At 38.9% G+C, this 25,711-nt stretch overlaps 1 protein-coding gene across 5 annotated transcripts in view; it reads right to left on the bottom strand.

Moving 5' to 3' along the window:
• BBS9 (Bardet-Biedl syndrome 9) overlaps nt 1-25,711 on the bottom strand; it is a 315,221-nt gene that overhangs the window by 236,973 nt on the left and 52,537 nt on the right. For all 5 annotated transcript variants that reach the window (XM_063129782.1, XM_063129769.1, XM_063129775.1 and 2 more), the window contains exons 11-16: nt 23,042-23,118; nt 16,716-16,769; nt 14,864-14,960; nt 12,348-12,452; nt 9,152-9,292; nt 7,115-7,210 (exon numbers count right to left, since the gene is read on the bottom strand). In XM_063129782.1, coding sequence (XP_062985852.1) covers nt 7,115-7,210; nt 9,152-9,292; nt 12,348-12,452; nt 14,864-14,960; nt 16,716-16,769; nt 23,042-23,118 — 570 coding nt within the window. The remainder of the gene's footprint in view (nt 1-7,114; nt 7,211-9,151; nt 9,293-12,347; nt 12,453-14,863; nt 14,961-16,715; nt 16,770-23,041; nt 23,119-25,711) is intronic.

A 25,711-nucleotide genomic window follows, 5' to 3' on the forward strand; every position in this document is an offset into this window, starting at 1 on the left:
CGCCTTGGGGGTGGGCATGTTGGGGTGGCCACGCCTCCTGAGGGCGGCCATTTTGTCCTCCTTTTTGGTTTCCAAAATATGGTCACCCTAGTTAATGGTAACATTCAACCTTATTTTCATTATTTCTAGATATATTTCCAGCATAATAACTGCACTTATTGAACAAAGTACCTCTTATCTAAAATTAGTCATTTCAGGACAAAACTAAGGTCATTGCTTCTTTCAAAATGAAAAAAAATAATATTACAAACAGCTCAGTTTTAGTGCTTAGTAAGGATGTGAAATAACTTGATGTGTTGCATGAAGTTACAAAGCTGAAGAAAACTCTGAACAATTATCTGGTTTATAAATTAAAGATTTTTAGTTGCATAATTCTGCTAAAATCAGCAAGCAAATACTTTTTACTTGTGTTCCCTAATTCTAAGACATTTATAACTTGAGAGAAAATCTTTTTAATTTAAAGATTAATTTTCTAAAAACCTTTATATACAGAATACTACTGAAAAAGACTTTCAGTGCTAAGTGAGTAAGCCCATGTTCAGTTTTGGGAGGGAAAAAATGGTTAAGAAAGAAGTCCAATGCCACAAAGCATTAGTATTAAAATACTGTAACAGGTACATTCCCTTAATTAGCATAAAAATACTTGCCTAAAGTTGGATAAAGGGGCATCCATCATTCAAGGGATTTAATTATGATTACATGGCTACAGTTGTGGCTCTATGTTAAGAGTTAATTGGATGAATCCCATTTCGCCAGGATAACCTGTTTTTATGCTTTTTATGGTTTTAAGTTTTGTATATTTGCTTTTAATGTTCACTGTTTTAATCTTTGTAAACCACTCAGAGAGCTTCGGCTATGGAGCGGTATATGAATGTAATAAATAAATAAAAATAAATAAATAGCCAGAAATGAGAGAGGCAATAGGTTCAACAGCTTATACTTAGGAAAAGGGCCAATGGATTGATATGAGATTTGGCAATGTAAGACAGGTAAATTTGAGGACAGTTGTGCCAATTTCCAAGAAGAAAGAGTGAGAAATGGCTTTTTTTATGTGAGTTAAAAGTCTAACAGATATTGTCTGTTTTCTTCCTCTCAAACCTTGTTAGTGTTAAACTTTCTCACCCAAGTACTCTATTAGTACAGCATCTTTCAGGAAACATTTTTTTGTGTCAGGTTAGGGAGAAGGTCTGGTATGCATTGTGCCGTAGTAGCCATGCAACATGTATGTACTTTTTAAATTTAAAATGTGTTTCCTTGCCCTCTCTCCTCCAGTCCATTCTATCCAATGGCAGTTCATAAAGCCTGCCGCCAAGCATGCTCAGAATTATTTTACAAGTGGGAGGGGGAATAGAATAGGAGCAAATGTGTCTCATTACCAGGTAGACAGGATAGAAGGGAAGGAGGGGTACAGGAAGTATTATGTCAGTTAAGGTTTGGCAGTTGAGAGAGAATGAGGCTTTGGGGTGGGAAATAGGAACTGTAGCATGAATTCTCCTTTAAACATATTACTTTAAAAAAAACCCACAAAAAACACAGCAGTATAAGCTAGAGACCATAATCACAATTTCTTTTCTCTGTACCCTCGCATGCATGTGTATTATAGGACAACAACTGCTTCCAACATTTGGCTAGGCCTCAGTGATGCTGTTTGGGTTTTGCAGACCCTCCAACCTTGTGTCTCATAAAGGGAACGCACTGCTAATTTCCTGGTAAGGAACAGTACTGCTACCAGATGCATGGCAAGCAGAAATTCAACAGGTACAACTTTACCCAGCATATGAGGATATTCCACACGGTTTCTGGGAGGGAGGCAACAGGCCTGGCTTTATTTAGTAGCTCTTTTGGTTTAGAGTTGTGTTTCTCAAACTCTGAGCCTTTTTTTTAAAGTTAAAAATCAACACATTCTAAAGTCCAGTGTTCCCAGGTTTTGCCTTACAGAGCCACTCTGTAGGACTGTAAGTGGGATAATATTTGTTTATTGAAACTCTAGGACTTCTTGTAGAAAGAAAGAAAGAAAGAAAGAAAGAAAGAAAGAAAGAAAGAAAGAAAGAAGTAGTCATATCTTCCTATTAGGTATTATCTATTAAAAAATAGATATCACAGTTCCCTAAATAATTTTGGCATTTTCTGTGCCCTTGAAGAAATCAACAAAGCGGACAATCGGCTGCAGAAGAGTGAACTAACACAAGCAAGCAAATACAGTGATTACAGTAAGAATGGAAGGCAGCCATTTCCAGCAAGAATGGAAGGCAGCTAAATGTACAGGCCCCAGAAGATAAGTGAGTAACTAAGCTGCAGAAGAGCAAACAAACACAATCAAGCAGATATATGATCATAGCACTGGAGGCCTAGTCTTGTTAAAATATAATCAACTTAAGTACCCAACTAGTTCCCAGTTGACTATTTGTAAAATGGAATGAGAGCTTCAGCTACATGATAGTTTCAGTGGCTTAGACTCCATATGTCTATTCCAGTGAACAGACAAATTTGGAACTTAGGTAGTGGACATCTATCTCCAAGCTACTGGTGAAGCATAAACAAGCCCCAGCATAGGATACCATAGTTTATCCATATTGCTTAAATAATACGCAATTTCGCAGCATTTTGGAGCTTGAGTGAACATGGAAAACCTTTTAACAAAACATGTTAAACCAAACGGTTTTTGTTATTTGAATTTTAATATTATCACAGATTAGGGATAGGGTGGCAGAATGTGCGTTGTGGAGTTTAAAAAACTTGCCTCCTTGCACAGGGATGTTTCAGAAGAAAAGAACAGTATTGCTATATTACCTCCCCCTGTTAATATAGCAACACTGTCACTATATGAACACGGGCAGCTGCTGAATACCAGGTTTATCTAGCCCAAGATCACGTAGCCATAGCTCAGTGTGGGAGAGCACATGCTTTGCATGCAGAAGGTCTCCATTCTAATCCCTGGCATCTACAATTAGGGCTAGAAAAGTGTCCTGCCTACTGGGCTAGATGGACCAACGATCTGACTCGTATGTTCCTATGTCTATTCTAACTGGCTCTCTAGATTTTCAGGTAAAGATCCTTGAACTGCACAACAGTGAGTTGGGACGGGGGGACAGAGAGTACAGTTCTTTTTCCCTCCCCATGCTCTCTGAAACTCCCCTATCCAGCAAGGCCTGAACAGGACAACAAGGCCACTGTTCCAGTTTCACTGGAGCTTTGAATAGCAGCACTCTTTTCACAGGTTGAGGGTATACTGCAATGTTTTGTTACAGGACCCACTTGTCTTTTGCCTATTTACATTTGTTCTGTGCTCATTAGTAGGGGTGTGCACTCTGCCCAGGAATTATCTGGTAACCGCAAACAACCGCAGAGCATTCTATCTTCCAGAGCAAAGATTGGCCGCTTCCAAACCCATTGATTAATATCAGAGCAGAGACGTTTCCAGAATTATCCTGCTGTTTGTATGTCCATATTTGAAAGACGCTGAGTGAGGTGAGGGGAAGCTTTGATATTGACTTCTTTGTCTAACCAATAGGAATTGCCACAGAGGTGTTCTCCTCCAACTGCAGTGTTCAGGGAACTAGGAAACACTAACTGGCTGCTGCTTGGGGGGGGTGGCGGGAAGAGAGAGAGGGAGATATTCTGCTCGGACCCATAGAAGTCAATCACCCACATGTGCTACTGGTCTGGCTGGTGAGTGAGAAAGCTTGGCAGGCTCTTTATTTAAGGGGCTGGGTGCAGGGGTGGGGTCTGGAGGACAGAATCTGGAGGGCACCAAGTTGGAGAAGGCTGGAGTGGGGAATTAAACAAAATTCCTAAAACGTCAAGGCGTAAACCAATCTAATTCAAACTTGGTGGAGCTAAAGCCCTCCTTAAGTGCTATCACCTTGCCATGTTACATCTCTCTATCTATAAAAATTACACAGCTGTAAGCATTTTGTTAATTTCCATTTAAAAATTCCTTAAAAAATCAAAGCATAAGTGATTCAAACTTGGTGGGGCTAAAGCCTTCCTTAAGAGCTATCATTGTGCCAAGTTTTATCTCTTTATCTTTAAAAATGAGGGAGCTGTAAGCATTTCTGTTAATACCAGGTACCCAAATACTGAACGGTTCTTTGAGGGTAATTCAACGAGGCAGAGAGGGGGGAAGGGGCTCTGAAATTGAGGCAGAGAATCATCTCCACAGAGCTCCAGACCAAATTTTGAAGCAGAGAAGACCCACTTTGCACACCCCTACTCATTAGCTATTGCTGTACAAAATGGAGGGTGGACATACAAATTGTTTCAGACAGGAATTTACCAATCAGAACAAGGGAAATTAGTGTAAAACAATAAAATTAAAATAAATTGCTCACCAAAAAGTACTGTAATATTTACAAAGTACCAGCAAGCAAAAAGTAAAGTATCATGTGTAGATTGAGGCAAGTAGATTGATAGGATTATATTATCAATCTACTTGCCTATTTATGACTACTGAGAAGTAAGATCCACTAAAGTCACTGGGATTTACTCTCAGGTGTGTGTATAGGATTGCACTACCATCTAGACCACATCATGCCAAATATTAGAGCCAGTTCCAAGCAGTAGTTCCGTGGGAAAGATTATATTGAGATTGCAAGCATCATAATAGATCATTAAATAAACAAAATCCAAATGGAGATGAAAATGATTGGTGGGAGAGTAGAGTGAGAAATGGCTTTTTATGTGAGTTTAAAGTTTAACAGGTATTGTCTGTTTTCTTTCTCACCGACTTTGCTAGTGTTAAACTTTATCACTCAAGTACTCCATTAGTACAGCATCTTTCAGGAAACATTTTTTGTGTCTGCTCAGGGGGAAGGTCTAGCATGCATTGTGCCATAGAAATCATGTAACAAGTTTGCACTTTTTAAATTTAAAATGTGTTTCCTTGCCCCCTTGTCATGACATGGTAAAATTAAGCACTCTGCCTAAGCTAGAAGTTTACAACATTCTTCAGCTAGCCAAAGCCTTTGGTGGGATAATCTAAAGCTTCTTTTTCTTCAATTAATGAATGAACACTGTCTTCCATCAGCTGAGATCTTTCTTGTTCACACATGTACATCATTTAAGTTAACAATTCTGTAAAACAAGAATCCAAATAACCAATTCTAATTTTAGCTCATATGTAAAACTATTTATAAAAAATTTATAAGTCTTCTCAGATCTTTGCTATGGAATGTTCCAGTTACTTCAACTGTTTAAATATTTTACTGTCAACTTAAACAAATATTAAAAATTATCATACAGCGGTTAAAGAATGTTCACACAACCAAACACAAACAGAAATGAAGCCTGTAAAAGTAAACTAATTGATACCGTGAGAGTTTCTAAATAACTACTTGTCCAGATGTTTCCCATCAGAAGATTTATGCTGAAAAATATTAAGGCCTTTTACAGTTTATGGATTCTGGTTATCAGTGGAAAGCTCACAAACCACCAAATCTAGATGATTCTGTACAGGATTTCCATTGTCTACATAACCAGAATAGAGGCCCTTGATTCATTCACAGTTCCAAACCCCTTACTTTGTTAGTAGTTCTATGTCATGTAATTTTATTAAGAACAGTAGGGAAATGCTATGCACTCAATGAATGTATACATTAGCTTAATGTAAAGAAACATCTAACATAAAATCAAAACAAAAAAGGACTAAAGAACCTCACAACTAGTTATGTATGCCCCAAAGGGATTTGGGATTGTACTTTTCAAAGAGCAGTCATCCATGATACATGGCAAACCACTTTTGAAATTGAGGTGGTTTTCAAAAACAGATGTGCATTGGCAAGGGGATTTGAGGTTCAAAGACACAAAGACAAAATCTCACCAGGGATGCTTAATTCCTAGGGCATGCCTAAAGCAGCTCTTTGGATCCTGGCCAGTTTCTTTAGATTCCTTAATAAGAATTTTTTTTTAATATACCATTGCTCTTCCAATCCAGAGGACTGGTGCACATACAATATTATGCTGCTGGCCTTAACCATAGTTAGGACTATATCCGTACAGATTTTAACTCAGTTAACACAGACCAGGAATTTGAAATTAACGTCAAATGAAAAAGGCAACATGTAAATACAACAACAACAACACAGAAGAGACAGGAGGCAAGGTAGAAAGAGGCAGGAATGGAAAAGGGAAAAGGGAAGGATGGAGGGTAAGAGAGGAAAACTAGGGCCAAACAGTGGCTAAATCCCATTTATTAAGGATGAATTATTGTTTTTCAGTGGGATTAACTGTCCAGAAAGCTATATATGTGTCCCTATGTAGTTGACCACAGTAAGCTGTCAGTAATAGAGTAAACAGAAAGTCTGTCCTCAATCCACTGGTATATTGGTGGCAAAGATTTCCCTTTCCAATGTTGTAAAGTAAGTCATTTTGCAATAGGAAGGCTCAAAGCATCCATATCAGATGGCCAGATGTGATGTCACAGACTGCTGGAATGTAACACACTAATAAATGCATATCCTTAAACTGCTTTGTGATTTCCAGGATCATTTTAACAATTACAGACACCTTAGTCCAAAAAGGGGCAATATAACTGACAGTACCACTGTTAGGGCACATTATGGTTAACGTTAACCATAGTTAAGCTTGCTATGGATATAAACATTAGGGAACATACTAACCTGCCTTATAGTGAACCAGACCATTATTCTATCTAGCCAACCATTGTCTAAACAGTAGCCCTGCTACCTGGGATACTTTTTAAAATGGAGATGCTAGGGTTCAAACCTGGTTCCTTCTGTATACAAGATTGTGGTCTACCACTGCATCATAGTCCCTCCATCTTTAGCATTAACCGTTAAGAGCATCAGTGGAAGAGTGCGGGGATTCAGGACAAAGAGGGAGAGGCTGAGAGTGTGTGATCCAACAACCAATCTAATCCCCTTAATTATGGTTAAGAAAGGAGTGTTGCATGTACTGGTCCTATATGGATTTGTTTGGAAGACAACAGATCAACTTCAATTAACACCGGAAAACTTTTGAAAAAAATCTCCCTATTAATTGAATGGAATACAGATCCTTGCAAAAGTTCCTGAAGAATCTAGTATAAATACAAACTGCTACATTGTGTTTGGACAATATCACCACGTGAAAACCATCACTTAATCAGGGTACTCACGTGATGTTTTTGAAGCAAGTAAAGTGACTTTGGAACCAGCTAATAACTGAAATCCTAAAGCATTTAGTTGATCTTCATCAGGTTGATCAGCAAAGTCTACATGAAAAGAAAAGATATATAATTTGCACAATTTGTCCATCTTGTTAACAAACAATCGTTAACACTCTTTTTACATTTAAGGTGTTTATAACAGACTTCTCTTTCTATTGCAGAGAGATTTAGGATGGGAATATCCCAATGTATTGTTTCTTATACATTATACCATTGCTGTGTAGTAGTATTATCTAGCAAACATGCACATGCATTCTGGTTTTACAGCTATATACAACTAGCTATATGAGCACATCTAATGAAAACTAGTTTACTTTATACAGTGGACTGGATCTAAAGATTTCCATGAGTGAGCAGAAAGTGCTTTTGCTCATGCACAGGAATGCAAAGATCCATCAAAAGTCACTCTAGAAGTCAGAGTGGTGCACAGTGGAAGCTCTCCTGACCTCTACAGTGGCACAAAATGTTCCTCTCCTATGCGAATGTGGAAGGGCTTAGACATGGGGACCCAACAAAGGAATCTTTTGTTTTCAAGCTGCGTTATTTAGGCTTTAGAAGGTATAATGGGGTAAGCAGGTGTGGGTGAGAGGTATTACAGAGCAGACAGAAGCAACAATCTTGCAACAGATTGTTTACCCTACTGTCCAATTCTTCACTAGGTATCTATGGCATCAGGTATCTATCCATATAAATTGTTCCCTTTGGTAGGCTGCATGTTCAAAACTAGACACTGAAATAAGGTAGGGGCGGGTGGAAATTTTCCTTCCACAACTATAAAATCAGCATTTTGGACACTAGGAAGGCTGGAAGGACCAACTGGCAGTGGCCATCTGTTAAGTCCCTACATCACCAGAATAATATTAAGTGGACAGTTTGTGTACCCTAGAGATGTTTCCCTTCCTGGATTAATTCTGGCACAAAATCTCAGACCAAATAAAAACTACTATGAGATAACTTCACATGTACACAAAAGATCCAGGGCTATCTGCAGATTACCAACATATAGGGGTGCCTGTCATTAATCAATATATTGAGGTTGTCCTTGCAGAATCAAACACTCTTACAAACTGAGCTTTAACATTATTATAGGGAATCCAGTACTGCTAATTCCACTTACTTCCCAGCAAGTGTACTTAGAAGTAATCTGTCAGTTCTTCCTTCAATTTCCCAAGAGACCTTAAAACTATACCCTAGGTTACACCCTCCTTTATAGAACTTTGTGTTGTTACTCCTTCCAATGATGGCATCTACTGCTATTACTCCTGGCATCTTCCTACAAACCAGATTTGTATTCTGCCCATATGCTTATGATTGCCAATTAACTCTGTTGCAAGATTGGGCTCCTGGTAACCAATGTGTGGTTCACTTCTTTCTTTGACAATAGCTCTGAATTTTTTTGAATCATAGAATCTGGCTTCTCAGCTCTCCTCTTCTCTCACTGAGCTTTCAGTATTACCCATACCCTTCCCACATTCAAGTAAAGTGAAGGTAAGTGCATGGCAATTATTGCCTACCACAGTTTTGCCATTCGTAGGCATTGGGGTTTGCCCAAGTATTTTTCGTCCCCTTTCACATCTACAGAGTGTGCTGTTGCAGGGTTTGAAAAATTGGAATGTGTCTTAACATTACATCAACACAAAAACCAACTGTCCAGTGTTTAGATGGTATTATTTAAAGAGATTTCTTGGATTTTACATAAAGTGAAAGAAATGAAATGTATCAAAATAATCAATTGGAAGCTGTGAGAAAGTAATTTCAAATATAAGTTTCGACATAGTAAAAGAAAACAATGGTAACACTAACAAAACCTAGGAGAGCTTTGACAAAATTCTAAATATATGAACTACATATCTGATAAGCTCAAAAATCAATGCAGATGGCCAAATAGGTATCTTTTATTTATGCTTCTTCTCATAAATATGCCATCACTAAAACATTCCAAGTATATCCTTCGCATTATAAGTGCAATGTTATTTGATGTCCTACCTGGAAAAAGGGTAATGAGGCTGACTGGAGGTTTGTTGGTATCAATAGTTAACTTGTGGTTTGCTGTTTTCGAAGGCTGAGTTGGAAAGCCAACTAACTGCAAGGGTAATCGAAATTTGCACTGGGCAACTCTCGGTGCACCTGTAACAAATTATATATACATACATATATAGTTAGTTAAATCAAAATACACTGTGATTTAGGGGTAGAAGCTTTACTTGGGGGGTAAACCAGAGAGATATGCCACTTCCATTCTTATCTTATTATTGCAAACCGGCAAAGATTGTCACTTACACCTCAAAAACCCCAAACATTAAAACTTTTCTCTAAACAAGATAAGAAAAATTAAGACAGATATATACTCAAATTATTAGTCTTCTAGACACAAAATATAAAGGAATCATCTGGATGTATACTGAGTGTCTGGGTCATTTTGCATATGTTTAATAATTTTCAACTAGCAATATTTTTTAGGTTTCTTAGCTTTCACTGACAAAGATAAGCGCAACTGAAATTCTGTGTACATATTTTAAAATGTCAAAAACATTAAAGATTTCTGTGGCGCCTTAAAGACGAAGGATGCAATCCTACGCTTGTTTAGACAGAAACAAGTCCTATAATTTCCAGCATGCCCAGTCAGCATGGCTGGTGGAGGGATGCTATGAATTGTAAAACTTTTTCTGTCTAAACATACATCAGATTGTGCTCTAAGAAATTTATTGTGAAATAAGCTTTGGTGAACTAGAGTCCACTTTATCATATGCATGAAATGTTATCTCAGTTGACAGGTATATATATACACACAGTACAGTCAAATGCAATGAAATGTACAGTGTAAGAAAATTCAACTGAAGTTTAAATTACACAAAAATAAGCACAGTGACCTTCACAACAGCAGTATTTTGTGACACAATCACCTTAGCATCACTGGCTCCCAGTTGTAGCAGGACAGGAAATTAACTCACTACTATACTTGTTTAACCCAAAACACAACTTCTGCAGATATTTATTTTGGTCCAGTGTGTCTCTCACTCACCTTCTGGATTGAGATCTACCATAAAACCAATGCAAGCAAAGGAGAAGGGAAAGAACAAACACTATATAACAGATAACTGAAAATAAACAAACACCTTAACATTATAAAAGAATACCTAGCTTTTTAAAAGGAAATGTAGGTTACATTGCTTCCCCCCAACCCCTCTAAAACCCAGAACATAAACAGCTGAACGAAAAGCAGACAAGCAAAGGTTATTTAAGTGATTATGGAAAATGGAGAATAACAAACTGGAATAGGGAGAATGGTTCTCATCAGGAGGGGAAGGGATCATCTGTACACATTGGTTGCATACCAAATGCAGAAATTCTTCCTTTTGGACATCCACTTGAAACATTCTAGAGAGATGCCCCTTAAAGGGCTATGCAGTTCTCAAAACTGTGCCATGACCTGTCATAGTCTAGTAAGGATTTTGTCACTTTTATCATCATTGGCATGCCTGTGATTTGGTATGGCCACATTGTGGTGATCATCTATGGCAGGAGCAAGCAACCTTTTTGGGCCATGGGCACATTTGGTAATTTGAGAAAATGTCCTGGGCACAACCACAAAATGGCTGCCATGGGAGGTGTCACAAAAGATAAGGAACCTGCCCCAAAGTCTGAGTATAAGGCAAAGATATGGTTTAATCCACAGCACACTAAATAACATCTTTAAACCCACTGTTTTAAGCACCAACAGAAACCTATTTTACAGCAATCCCAGGTGCTGGTAAGAAAATGTGTTAATTAAAAAAAGTTGGAGGGGTAAGGACACCTTGGTGGGCATTGAGACACCATGTTGCCTACCCTGGTTCTAAAGTCTTGCAAACAACTAGGTGCTCTATTGGTGAATAACTATTGTTGAGCAAATGAAGGATAGTAGCTGTTGTATCAGGACCAATTCTTTTTGTTACTTTGTCGTCTCTCTTGCTGGGTGGTTAAAATGTAGGTCAGAGAGTACATCTGTGCCATGAGGTAGCAAAAAGAATAGTGGTCTCTATAGGCAGTTCAATGAACTATTCATTAACCTGCTGATATGTTTAAGGTTTGGTAATTATTTTGTAAATTCATTGTTTACTAAAGAGACTGCTTATTTTCATTCCCCCCCCCCTCAAAATATTAGTTGTGCTAATTTGAAAGTAATTATGAATTGAACACACCATGGTTATTTATTAGCTTATGTATCATGCAGAATGAAGGCTATCAGATGTGCTTAAAAGGGTATGAGCTGGTCTTGACAAAAATAAACCATGGTGGCTTATTTTAAATTTCATAAACATCGCCAAGGCGTGGTTTGTCATGTCATTCAAACCTGGCGAGCATGGCTTGTTGAAGGGGGAAACAACCCTCCAATAACCCATGGGCTGTTATAGGGTTATCTGGGGGTTGTTTTCCCTCTCCAACAAGCCATGATGCCCCGGACGGCAATTGTGGAAACTGTGCCCCAAATGCACCATGATTTATATATACCACTATGGCATAAATAATTCTGTACACATGGTTGCATATGAGGTGGCTTATTTTGATTGTGCGAACCAGATCTATACGCCCTTACACTGAAGGAATAAGTTGCTTTTGTTCTAAGTTTATGCCTTAACTCTGCACTTCACAGGGTGATTTTCCTTTAAATTAAAGACAATTTTCACATCAGTCACAGAACATGATTAACTATAAAAGGAACTGATTTGTTTGATGTGTTAGAATTACACATTTCACGATAGCGTAAATTGTAGATCCAAGTGATAAGATCAGCAAACAATGTTTAATAGACTGACTTCTATATTGTTTGAGGAATGCTTTGCTTCCAGAACATCTTAAATAAATAGCCCCCAAAGGGTGCAAGCTGGGGGAATAATGAGAGTCTGTAACCATTTAACCCTCAAGTTCTATGTAGGAGTGAATCACAACACTGATGAACACAGTACTTGACAGCTTTGCTGGAGACAAAAGAGTGGAACTGGTAAAAGCGTAATTAACTTCTAACCTTTAGAGGTGGCCTTTTCCAGTTCAAAGGTTGAAGTAAATTGATACTTCAGTTGTGTGAGGAAGCTAATTCAGTTGCTTCTACAAACACACTAAGACAATAGTGTTACACAGAATAATGTACCTTGAAACAGAAGTTCAACAAGCACAATTACGAAATGTTGCTTCACGTTTTTACCTGTTGGTGTGCTATATGAAGCTAGAGCACTACCATCCAGATCTGCTGGTGAGCTGTTCCCCTTTAGAAAGGCAGAGAGAACAACTGTTTTAGGTATAGATGACTCTGTAAACGCAGACATATAAAAAGAAAGGTCAACTGGAAAAAGATACTTAGAAATGCTTCTATAAAATTATACCAACAAAATATTCATTCAATCATAGTTCATCACTCACACACAAATACATGCAATAAAATGTATCTGTAAATACATACATAAAACACTTAAACGGCTAAAAACTATGTTTAGCCATTAATTAATTTCTTCATTCCCAGAGAGCTACTATAATATAATAATAATCACTGACGTACCACCTAGTCCAGAAGCTAAACTTCACCTATAACAGTACTTAGGTCTCCTAAAGCTCTTAGATAATTCCATGCATTAATATCTACATATTTAAAAGCATCACAACTTTATTTATTTATTTATTTATTTATTTAATTACATTTATATACCGCCCCACAGCCGAAGCTCTCTGGGCGGTTTACAACATTTAAAAATAGTAAACATTAAAAGTATACAATTTAAAAACACACACACACACACACACACACATAAAAACAGTATAAAAACAACAGTATCCATTTAAAAACAACAATTGTGGGGTCCATTAAAAACAAACTTAACGTTGTTAAATGCTGTTAAAAATGCCTGGGAGAAGAGAAAAGTCTTGACCTGGCGCCGAAAAGATAACAATGTTGGCGCCAGGCGAGCCTCATCGGGGAGATCATTCCACAGTCGGGGAGCAACCACTGAGAAGGCCCTCTCCCTTGTTGCCATCCTCTGAGCTTCCCTTGGAGTAGGCACTCGGAGGAGGACCTTAGATGTTGAGCGCAGTGTACGGGTAGGTTCATGTCGGGAGAGGCGTTCCATCACGTATTGTGGTCCCAAGCCATGTAGGGCTTTATTAACCATTTATTAACCATTTATTAACCACTTTATTAACCATTCTATAAGTACTGATGCTACTATTTCATTTCAAAATTGCTTTGCTTGCCACAGCTTTGGCTCAGAAAGGAGGGAGCCTCTGGGCAACATTTCCACACTGACAACACTTTTTATACTCCAGATAGGTTGAGCCAATGTGAAACCACTGTAAAAAACAGGAAGCTTCCAAACAAAAGGATAGGTTCTATTAACTGGACTGCAAGCTCCGGCTAGCAATCTCCAGGCTTCAACTTCAGACTTCTACCAATATTTACTAGCTAGAATTCAAAAAGCTACTTTAGGTAACCTAAAGATATGAGAATACCTAGAAGAATGTGTGTGTGTGTGTGTGTGAGAGAGAGAGAGAGAGAGAGAGAGAGAGAGAGAGAGAGAGAGAGAGAGAGAGAGAGATAGTTTGAGATCTGATGCCCCATTACCAACTTCTTTTGAAAGTCACAGCAGTTAAAAGCAGTTCATTGTATCAACTGGGAAGTATAAGTGCAAAGTACCATCACCCCCAACTGGGAAGAACAAGTCACACATTTCTTTGGATCCTGATCTAATCATAACTCAATGATATATCAATATCGCATTGTCTGCTTTTAACTTAATAGGATATTTTCATATAGTACTTGTATTATTGCTCACCAAGCCCAGCAAATGTGCTCTCCAAGCCTTTTGCCCTTCTCTCCACTCACCACCATTCCATTGACTTGAGGGGAAGAGTCCTCTGCCAAAAAAGTGGCTTGAGGGACCCCCCCCCACCCCAATCAAGTACTCCTGAGGCAACAAACACTGTGGCAGTGAGTGGGCTTCCCAGCCCAGGGTGGGTTTTTTGGCAAGGAACCCTTTTTCCCTCCTTTATTCAAGTCGATGGAGCAATGCAGTCAAGAAAAAAAGTTTCCTGCCGAAAAGCTGCTTGGGGTGGGGTGGGAGAGAGAGAAGGTGAGAACAGAATTGGGGGGAAAGAAAAGTCAGAATCCAGAGAGGGAAGGTGCCACCAACATTTTATCGCTGCCTATGCCCCCCACCTGGCAATTTGTACCCTAGTTCCTGGGACACTTTTAAAAAATGTCAAATGTTTCTTTAGGCCCCAAAAGGTTGCCTGCCTGATTTATATTATAGGACAGGTGCCAGTATGGAATCACCACTTTGGTCTTCTCTTTAAACACACTTATTTTAAAATTCCCATTTCATTCCTATCCAAGTCTAGTAATTTTTAGTACTACTTCTAACAAATTACATGAACTATGTACACGGGAACTGAATTAGTAATGAAGTCGACCAATTCAGTCTTATGATAGCAAAATGAGATGAGTATTCTCACAACACTATTTCAAAAGTTTGCCTCTGTTTAACCTATTCAATCCTTTACAAACAGAGAGAGTGAAGAACAAAACTCAAACTTCAAACATATGCAGTTTATAAAAATAGTATGATATGACAAATTTTAACATCTGAATACTATTGAACATTGACATAGTACCAATAGTTTGCAAAGCAAAGAGAAAACAAAATGGCTATAGAGCAAAATAGGAACATTTACCTAATTCCAGTATGAACTTGTCTTGGGTCAGTGCTAAAGGAGGCTGGACACATACTGATAATTTTGTAAGTGTTATCAGTCTGCTCTCCACTGTGATCTGTTGGACATAAAATTTACAAGAAATAACAGATCAATTAGAACACAATGCAACTAGAAATGCAAAATAAATGTATTACAACTTTAAAAATATGATTTTCTAATATCATCAAACCAGTAATTTGAGATCTTTCACAGAATTATGTATCTGCCATAAGCTCATTTCTATAAACTTTATGCAATTATTCACTAAACATAATACAGTTCTGCTGCAGAGAGTATATAGGTCTACATTCAGCTTAGCTTGTTATTAAACTAAATCCAGGATTCTCCTTCCTCCACCATAATTATGAAACTTATATAAAACATATTCAACATTTTTTTTAAAAAAAAAGAGTTCAAGCTATATTAGTCATGATTAAAGGCATAACTTATTAGTCTGGGAACCAAGATACTGCTCAGGCTCACTCACGGAATTTGTGCAAGCTGAGTGAAACATTTGCCATTTTTTATTTCAACAGCTGACCACAATGCCAGCAATTGCAATCCTATGAACATTTGAAAACCAGTCCAACTGAACTGGTTTGAAGTCTGCGTGGAGTGGGATGTAAATGAGAATTTCTAAAGAGTACATTTTAGAGTTAATTATTGTTTAACTAAAATTACTTTTCTGAAAGTGTGGGAGTGAGTGTGTGCGCAAACACACACTCATACAATATATATGCACATATGTAAATACACACAAACACACTCATGCACACGAACTATAAAGAAAGCTTTTTGTATGTTGTCATAATAAGCCTACGTAATTCCTTCTCCAAGCATAATTAAAGAAAAGCAAGCAGTTCACCCAGCAGCTTTTAATCTTCTGCTAACCCCAGGAGTAAACTCAAGAAATGAAAAGGGAAGCAAGGCCAATAATTTCACATACATATGAGAAAGAACTCTTTGGCAGCAAAAACATTTTTAAAAACACAGGACTACCTATTTAATTTTCATTACTGGCAAGCTTTCCAAAGAGTGGCTCAACAACTTCTTCCACTGGACTGATTGAAAAAAGGTGACATGCTGGGAGCCGCTCATCTTCTGATCTAAGGCACTAGGTGATTTTCAAGGCAGTGCCAGCTCCAGATTTTAGAGGGATCCTGGAGAGGTATATTCACTGGTCCCACCTCTTTTGCCACTATCACCACTGCCCATTCATTTGCCCTCTACCTCTGAGCCCAATCTGCATCAATGCTCAGAAGAAGATGTCAAGGAAAGTGGAGGCTGCTGGTCCTCCTTGATATTATTACTCTTCACACATTTGGAGGGGGCAGGTGAACAGGTGGCAGCAAGGAGGAAGAGCAGAACTCTGGGAGTCAGCAGACGGTCTCCTGATGGGCCATGGGCCTGGGCAGGTGACTAACCATGATGACCCCCTAACACCGGCTCTGATTAAATGAGAGATGGCATCTTTCTAAAGAGGCTCACCTTATACTTCGAAAAATATTGGTTTAAGAGCATAAATAATGGTTCTGTAAGACCGGAAGATATTTCTCTTATCTTACTCTTCCTGAACCACTCTCAAAGTATCTGTAGACCTACAATGTTTATATCTAATTTTTCTTTTTCTACGAATATCACAAGAAATACAAATCACTCAAATCTCAATCACTTCTGAACATTTTCTAGGATCACCCCCTTCAACACAACTTTGTGTCAATATTATATTTAACTAACTGATTTCTTTTTTGTTAAACAGGTAAGACTATGTCAAAATTGCTTATACTTTTTGAATCTTATACTTTCTCATAGTCTGAACAAGACACAATACCTTTATCGTCACTGAAGGAACCACCTCTGCTCTTACTTCACTTTCAATGGCTTGCTGTGAAAAATATATATGTATAATAAACTCAAAATTAGTTTATATAAAATAAATGCAGTAACACTAAGACTGTATTTGAAGTCTTGAAACAAAGATAAAAGATTAAGATGCATAAAAGTGATGTCGAAATTTTTCAAAAGCTTTGTTTAAAGTTGTCTATCAAAAGGAGAAATAAAAGGCAATGACGTTTTTGTATCCTGCCCCCTTCCTCCAGTGGAAAGTCTCCACTGGATCCTGTTTCCTTTCACCAATGGAAGAAGCCCTTCCATTCACTGACAGGCAACTCTGGATCCATACATATAAATGTCATCACAGGACAATTTTAATCATTAAAAATTATGTTCTGTTATAAAGACACTTCTAAAATTCTTATTTTTTAGATAAATAATATATTTGCCCTATCTTCTATTATTATTACAGAAATAAACTGCTGAACATCTTTCAAACCTAGGGAACAAATCAAATGTAAAACATATATAACCAGGAGGGGGAAAACTTAAATATTAAATTAAATACCTGCACATATAAAGCAGGTTTACTTGAAACTGTTGTTTGAATGGTAATCTGTGCAACACACATATGGGCTCTGTGCCTGCATGAAGCCTAAATTCCGGAAACATCTATAGATGAGAAATGTTTTGGCAGGAACCCTCCCTCACTGTCATACTACACATGTCCCAGCAAGTTCTTGCCCATTCCCTCAGTACCTTGAGACCGCAGACAGTGGCCTTGGACCTGGGGGAAATGTCTCACCTTGGTACCAACATCAGTATCAACACTGACACCAAAGTGGGGTGTGTGTATGTACGTGAGAATGCATAGATGACCACTTGAAGAACTACAGTTATAGGTAAGCAACCTGCCTTTCTTCTTCGTAATCTCTGTGCATCACACCTATGGGCGATTAATAAGCTGACTTACCAGTGGCGAGTTGGTATTTCATTGCAGAATCAATGACAACACTGCTCACCCAAAGGCACAGTCCAAGTGCATTAGCACATTGAGCTTGTACTGCTTCACAAACATAGAGGGCTTAAACCTAGCCGCCGCCTTACATAAGTCCAGCAAAGGTATACCCCGTTCCAAAGGCTGTAGATGCTACCATCCCTCATATTGAATGAGCTCGAATCTGTGCTGGTAAGTCTAATCCCACAAGTTCATATGTTAGCTGTATTGTTTGGACTAGCCACGATGCCAGTCTTTGTGAAGACACCGGGTGCCCATTGCAAGGTCCTCTGTAACACACAAAAAGACACAGTGAAGCACAGAAATCTGCAGTCCTTGACTTGTAAAAGGCTAGCGCTCTCCAAACATCCAAGGCATGTAGCCTTGTCTTTACATCTGAAGAAGCCAATGGGAAAAAAGGTTGGTACCAAGATATGTTGATTAATATAAAAATCTGATTTCACCTTGGGCAAAAAGGTGATATCTGGACATAGATCCACCTTGTCTTTATGAAATATTACATAATGGGGGTCAGCATGCAGAGTACAAAGTTCACTGGAATGTCTGGACGATGTGATAGCCATAAGAAAGGCAACAATAAACTGAGATCTACTGTAGACCATTGGTTGAAATGGTTTTGATACTAAGGGATTAAGTATGACCAGTAAGTTCCACTGTGGGACTAGAACTCGAATTGGAGGCAGAAGATTCTGCATTCCCCACAGAAATTGTTGAATAAGGGGATGGGAAAAAAGTGATGGGCTCTGCAAGTGGTCCTTCAAAGTAGAGAGCGCTGCCAAATAAACCTTAATGGACAGTATTGCAATCCCTTCTCTAAAAAATGGTGGGGAAACAAAATAATCTTCTGAACAGAGGCCATAGAAGGGTCAAGATAATCGGTTGGAGCAAATTTGGTAAATGTCCCACCTAGCTGCACAAGACCATCTCGTAGCCAGCCGATTTCCACACTGTCAGCAGGATAACCTTTACCCCAGTCAGTATATCAAGGGCAGTCTGCTCATTACTGAATCTAACACGCCATCAACTTTAGGGTGATCAAGTCTGGGTGTTGAATTTTGCCATGGTTACGAGAAACCAGGTCTGGTATTAGTGGTAGACAAAGGAGCTCCCTCCCAGACAGCTGTAGTAGGGTGCTGAATCACAACTGCCTTAGCCGCCAAGGGGCAATCAGAATGCAGTTTGTGCCATTGTCCCTTATCTTCGTGAGCACCTGAAGAACTAATGGGATTGGAGGAAAGAGGTACAATAGGGCTCCTTGCCTTTAGAATCAGAAAACATCTCCTATGGACAACTGGTCCCACTCTTGTGTAAAATCTCTTACACACTGCATTTATAGTTGTCGGAAGCAGATCGTAAGATGGGCATCTCCACTTGCAGAACAGACATCGAAGGTTCAGAGGAGATATTTGCCATTTGTGTGAAGCATAGTAAGTACAGTTTAGGCATCCGCTAAAACATTACCCACACCTGCAATGTGGAACGCAGTCAAGTGAATCCTCCTCGGGATGACCCAGTTGAAGATGTCCATTGTCAACCTCACCAATACGGATGAATACTTGCCCTCTTGCTTGCTGATGTGCCAAAGCACAGTGGTATTGCCCATAAGAAGTTGTACATGTCGATTCTGGATGTAAACATGGAAGATATAGTGCTTTCCCCAGAGCAAATATCACCAGTAGATTCATGTGGCACTGTCACTCTTCTCGCGACCAAGTCCCTTGGATTCGAAGGGGGCCGCAATGAGCTCCCCATTCCAGTAAGGAGGTTCCATTATCAGTGTCCAATATGGTGACGATTGGACAAATGGAACGCCATGATAAAGGTTTCTTGGTTTCATCCACTACAGCAGAGAAAGAGCAATGATGTATGGGATTTTTAGATGGAATTGTAGAGTGCTGGAATTGCTAGGGAAGGCTTGGATGAACTGATTTTGAAGCGAACTCTTTCGGAGACATTCCCACAATACCACCAAGACTGTATCCGCCATGTCGCCCAAGTGTTTTTAGATCATATGAGCATTTGTGTGGTGGCGGCGGTACAGAATCATAGAATAATAGAGTTGGAAGGGGCCTATAAGGCCATCGAGTCCAACCCCCTGCTCAATGCAGGAATCCACCCTAAAGCATACCTGAGAGATGGTTGCCCAGCTGCCTCTTGAATGCCTTTCTGCGAGATCGATCCTGAGATAAGTATGCCTAAGGCGTGTTCGAGTTTAACACTGTGCCTATAAACTGGATTAGTTGTGTAGGTAGATAGCAGTCCCAAAACTCTTCTCAAGGTTGAAGACGAGGCAGACGGCAGAGTTCAGTGAACTCTTGGAAGAAGCGACAATGAGCCAGTCATCCAGATGTGGGTAGATTTCAACAACCTGGATCCGGAGATATGCGCACACAACCACCATGCACTTTGTAAAAACTCCTGGAGCTGTTGCCAATCCAAAAGGGAAGATTCTGAACTGGAACATGTTAACTCCAATCAAAAGCATGTACATTTGCAGAATGGAGCCTTTAGGGCCATGAGCAACAGCGGCCACAGACAACGAAGTACTAACTAACTATTCTTTTTTTTTTTTTAAGATGAAGAAAGAATGAAGTATAAAAAATGAAAGAAAGGTAAGTAAATGAACAATAAATTCAGTAAACCCTAACTACAAGGTGAAAAATCATGGACGAAGTTCACGTTGAGGCAACTCGCTAGCCAGTCAAAAGAGAACTGAGGGAACAGGCGGGAATCCACTGGGACATGCGCAGTACAACAGTGGGGGAGGGTTCCTGCCAAAACATTCCTCAGCTACAGAAGTTTCCCAAATTCAGGCTCCACACAAGTGCAGAGCCCATATGTGTAACGCACAGAGACCATGAAGAACAGTTCCTAGCTTATTTAGCCTGAGTGGGTATTACCTTATTTAAACTCTAGGTTGTTGTGAACAAGCAAGCATGCTGGATCATGCTGACAAATTCCTTGTGCTGCAATCAGGAGCAGTTTAACAATCCAGAGACACTCCATCCCTGGGTTGTTTACCATAACGTTAAACCAGCAACTCTTCTTTGTCTCTTCCCTGACAAACTGAGAAATAACCTAACAATGAACCACGGGTTATTTCCCTGCTTTGCAGCAGGAACAATTAAGCAGTACGCAACAGCATGCTTGCTCATTCACAACAACATAGAGGTGTTTTTTTTAAAAAAAAAAATACACAACTTGGATTGTTGCAACATGTGAACCAAGCCAAAGTATTAAAAGACATTTGTTAACAACAGGGTGAGTTCTCAGAAAAGCATGCCAACAGGTCTACTGATTTCTAAGAATAATTTAGCATAGGAATTATAGTATGAAAGAACACAATCAATGGTTCAATTCAGGCATCATTCCAGACTATGGTTAAAGAAGCTTATCTGTGGTGTGGCGTGATATCTAGATTATCATACTGGGCTGAATTTATGAAGGCAAGTGCTGAATGGGCAGAAAACAAAACCAGCAGCTCTGAACCAGAGTTTGTCTATTGTATAATTGAGTATGGTTGAGCACAAACCATGGCTTGACATGATGTCTGAATTGAGCCAATGTTCACAGACAGCTGGAGGCAAGCAGTGGTGGATTAACATTTGACTGATAACTCTTGGTGGGAACAGGAAGTTGGGTTGAGCTTCTGGAGCAGGCAGCAGCTGGCATCAAATAAACTTGTGCTGGGTGGTGTGTAAATACAATTTATTATAGGGAGCCAGTTTCTTTTGACTGTGGTTTAGGCTGTCATCATTCATCAACTGAGAACCCTGCTAGCAATATCAATGAAGCAGAGTCATAAGCAAAACAGGATCTCACTCATTCTCCCATCGTTGTGCAAATTTTGCATTGCTATACCAGGAAAAGTTTAGATTTCTGTTTTAAAATGATTACATTTACTTTGAGCACAGATTTTAAAATGAAGAAATGTCAATTGCATATCACAGTAACTTAGCAAAGCAGAATAGTTATGTGCAGTATACTAGCTTCAGAGGGTCAAATATGCAAGATAAATAGATCAAGCACAGCGTCCTTGCATTGTTAGATGTAACAACATTAAACAGATATTGGCAGTGTTTGCATAAGATCAAATAAACATGCTGATTTCCTGTATAATTTATTAAGTTTAAGCATTGAGGAAATATTCAATAACACAGTAGTATTAAGATTTATACTGATACGGCTGAAAGTTCAATACAAATGCTACATTTATAAGCTTTTCTTCAATATTAGTGAACAATTCTACTCTAAAAGCACATGGCAATTGGCACTGCTGTTTGTCTACCAATTCCATGTGCATATATATAATACTATGTGTTCATAGTGAGTTAAGGAGCAATTTAGGGATCATAGAGTCCACATCTGGACTTCACAACTAGGAGATTTCACAGTGGACTGGTGCATCATGTCTTTCTGAAGGCATGATTGACTTTTCATTTTAAATACTTAGATTTAGAGTGAATTTGCACTATATGTGTTGTATAATCACCTGTTTATCAAATTTATTGCATAGCAATCACTGTAGGACAGCCGGAATTGTACAACTGTGCAACCCCAACCAATAAAAAAAAATTACAAAGATATTTGGGCACATTCCCAGGGCTGGGTGGAAAAATCGTCCCTATATGCATAAATATCAAACTTTTTTTCTTTAAGGATTTGGTAATTGAGTGACATCCCCTCCAAAATGTTGCTTGGCACCATTGGAGAGGCTATCACTCGTTCATGGTGAGATCATTCAAGAAGAGTGGCAGGGATTTCTAGTTTGGACAACATGTCAACCCATCATGGGTTGATCAACACCAAGAACAGCTCATGAGTTGTCAGGGTGGTTTGTTGCCTATGAATAAGCCACCCTGCAGGAAGCAGTCTGGATTTGCATGACCCAGCAACCCACTGTGGCCTGTTACCCATGATGGGTTGTTGTGTTGTGTGTCTATGTTTAATTTTACAGTTGTTTACTTTTGTAATATTCTTGATATTTTCTCTGTTATATTGTGATGACCTAGGGTTATAAACAATAGAACTGAACCAGTCTGAATATCAGCTAAGATCCCAAGGACAACACAACTAGTTCCATGAGAAGCTTTGTCTAATATTTCCCAAATATCAGTCCTCCAACAATTTGGCAAGAAAGTTTTGTAACGAAGAGGACAATTTTTAATACAGTTTCTGAGATGGCTTGGGGGTCCACTATTCAAAGGGGGGGAAGTAAATCCCTCTTAACATAACAAAGTCCTTGACCAGGTCTTTGGATCCTGGCCATTGTTATAAATTTAATGTCAGTGTTCAAGTTTACGTACAGACACTGAATCCAGAGCAGGCAAGATGGTCACAGCAAGTACAAAATCCTCATTTTTTTCAGATTTAGGCAAGATATCTGCAAGAAATAAGTGATTAATTTAATCAATTATTTCAAAACAGCCTATGACATGATATTGAGATTCATAGAGGCTGGCTCAGGATACATATTTTCAATTCTCTGGTGAATACTTCGCCAAGGAGACAAATGAATATGATGGGGTGTCTCTCTGATAGTAACAACTCCTTTCATATTTTCTGCCTTATCTCTTTAGTGATCGTAATCTGAAAATAGAGCCTCTTGCTGAGCTTCTGTCCGCAAATGCATGCCCACGCTTTGTGAATTCACTCAACACCCATAAAATACGCATGCCAATCTGGATGACATGACAATTTAATATTACACATTACTGACATCTGAAACCTCAAAATTAAGGTTTTGCCCTAATATAACATGGCCATACCACCACTATAATTAACCTTAGTGTGCCTCATCCAAAACAATTACATGTTGGCATTTGTTGTGAATATTTCAATCTTCAACACAGTGCTTCACATACAACAAGCTAAACGTAGCATATTTATCTGTATCAACAGGTGGGAAAAAGAGGCATGTAGGAGGGTGCCCACTGATAAGTACTGTGCCAAGGATCTCTCGGTCCTATAGCCAGACCTATATGCTGAAAAAGCCAAGTAAAGTAAGAAAGAGCAGAAGCAGAGAGGCAATATGATGGGTATATATTGCTAGCATAACAAAATAATTCTTTGTCAGTACTCTCTATTTAATATGAATGTTTGGCAGTTACTGTCCAACCTCCTTCGAGAGGGCATATTTACAAACCAAACCAGAAAGTATGGGGGGCATAGCTCAATAGTAGAGCAAGTACTATGCATGCAGAAGAATCCAGTAAAAATAAGGATTGAATTACTCAGCAGCCCTTTTAAAAGTACCAAGATTTTGCATATCTACTCGAATCAAGCAGGGGCAGTCTCTGCAGGCTTCTTTCCCAGCCCCTTCCCACTCTCGCCTGGAGGGGAAAGCTCTTATCTCCAATCACCAGCTGACTGAACATAAGAGCTTTTCCTGCTGTGAGAGGAGGGGCTTGGGGTAGAAGCTGGCAGGCCAGCCCATAGGACGGAGTTTCCCTAGCCTTGTTTTAAACTACAAGAATGTTCCCATGCAGTTTAAGGAAAGGGGGTAAATTAGATGCACATCCAAGTACCGATAGGGTTTCAATGGAGATGAAGTCCAGGTCCGGGCCCGATTCAAAGTGCTGGTATTGACATTTAAAGCCCTAAACAGTTTGGGGCCAGGTTATTTGAAGGAACGCCTCCTCCCATATGTACCTGCCCGGACCTTAAGATCATCTTCAGGGGCCCTTCTCCGTGAGGCAGGTGGCTACTAGGAGGAGGGCTTTCTCCGCTGTGGCACCCCGGTTGTGGAACGAGCTCCCCAGAGAGGTCCGCCTGGCGCCTACACTGTACTCCTTTTGTCGCCAGCTGAAGACCTTTTTATTCACTCAGTATTTTAACACTTAATTTTAACTTAAATTTAAATTATACTGTTTTAACTCTGTATTTTAACATATCAATTTTGCTGCGTGGTTTTATCCTGGTTGTGCTTTTTCTACTGTATTTTGTATTTGTGTTTTTAACCTGTTGGTTGTTTTTATGATGGTTTTAATTTTTGTGAACCGCCCAGAGAGCTTCGGCTATTGGGCAGTATAGAAATGTAATAAATAAATAAATAAATGGAGATGCACATCTGGGTGTGCATTTAATAAAAGCAGCATAATGTTTAGACCGTATTTGATTCACACCTTGATGCACATCCAATTTAGATCCAGCAAGAGAGATGAGGACAAAAGGCTGTCTTTTGCATAGTATCCTTAGCTACATTGGGCAAGGAAGCATGAGCAGAGCAGGAGAAAAGGTTTCCTTCTCTCTGCCCTTGTTCTTCTGGATCAAGATAGCTGTTTTTCACAAGAATATTTTTGTTTTTTATGCTTCTTATGTTTTTAAATTTTGCATACTTGTTTTTAATGTTTACTGTTTCTAACTTTTGTAAACTGCCCAGACAGCTTCGGCTATGGGGCGGTATATAAATGCAGTAAGTAAATAAATAAATAAATAAATAAAATAAAGGTACAATACAACACCAAACAGATAGGAACAAAATACACACTGTGAAAACGTTTCACAGGTCTAAGTCACAATTGTGAATTGTTGACAGAATTGCTATAGCAAAAACATTGCCATAATAGAGAGCCAAGCAAGGTGCAACAACTATACAAAAACTCTGGAGGGAAAACACCATGCAGGCAATTTTTCAATGAGTTTAGAATTGGATGCCTCATGGTAGAAAGCAGGTGGAGGCTTGTTCTGCTTTATAGTGGATATGAGTGCAGATTACACTACCTATCACCAAAGTCAAAATTGATGTTTTATTCATTTAAAGTTATTTTAGGCCACCTTTAGGGATAGATGTAAAGGTTTTTCATGCTTTCGTTCTCACACTAGCAAGGTCTCTTTTCCATCCCATTTCTGCACATGAATGAGTTTCCCTCTATCAAGAAATGCCTGTTTATTGACTGTTTGAAACTGAAACATAAAACCGATTGAAATGTATACTCTTGTATTTTGATATTATGGGTTTACTATTATTAAATATT

This window comes from Elgaria multicarinata, chromosome 1 (genome assembly GCF_023053635.1).
Source record: "Elgaria multicarinata webbii isolate HBS135686 ecotype San Diego chromosome 1, rElgMul1.1.pri, whole genome shotgun sequence".
In the NCBI taxonomy this organism is placed as follows: Eukaryota; Metazoa; Chordata; class Lepidosauria; order Squamata; family Anguidae; genus Elgaria; species Elgaria multicarinata.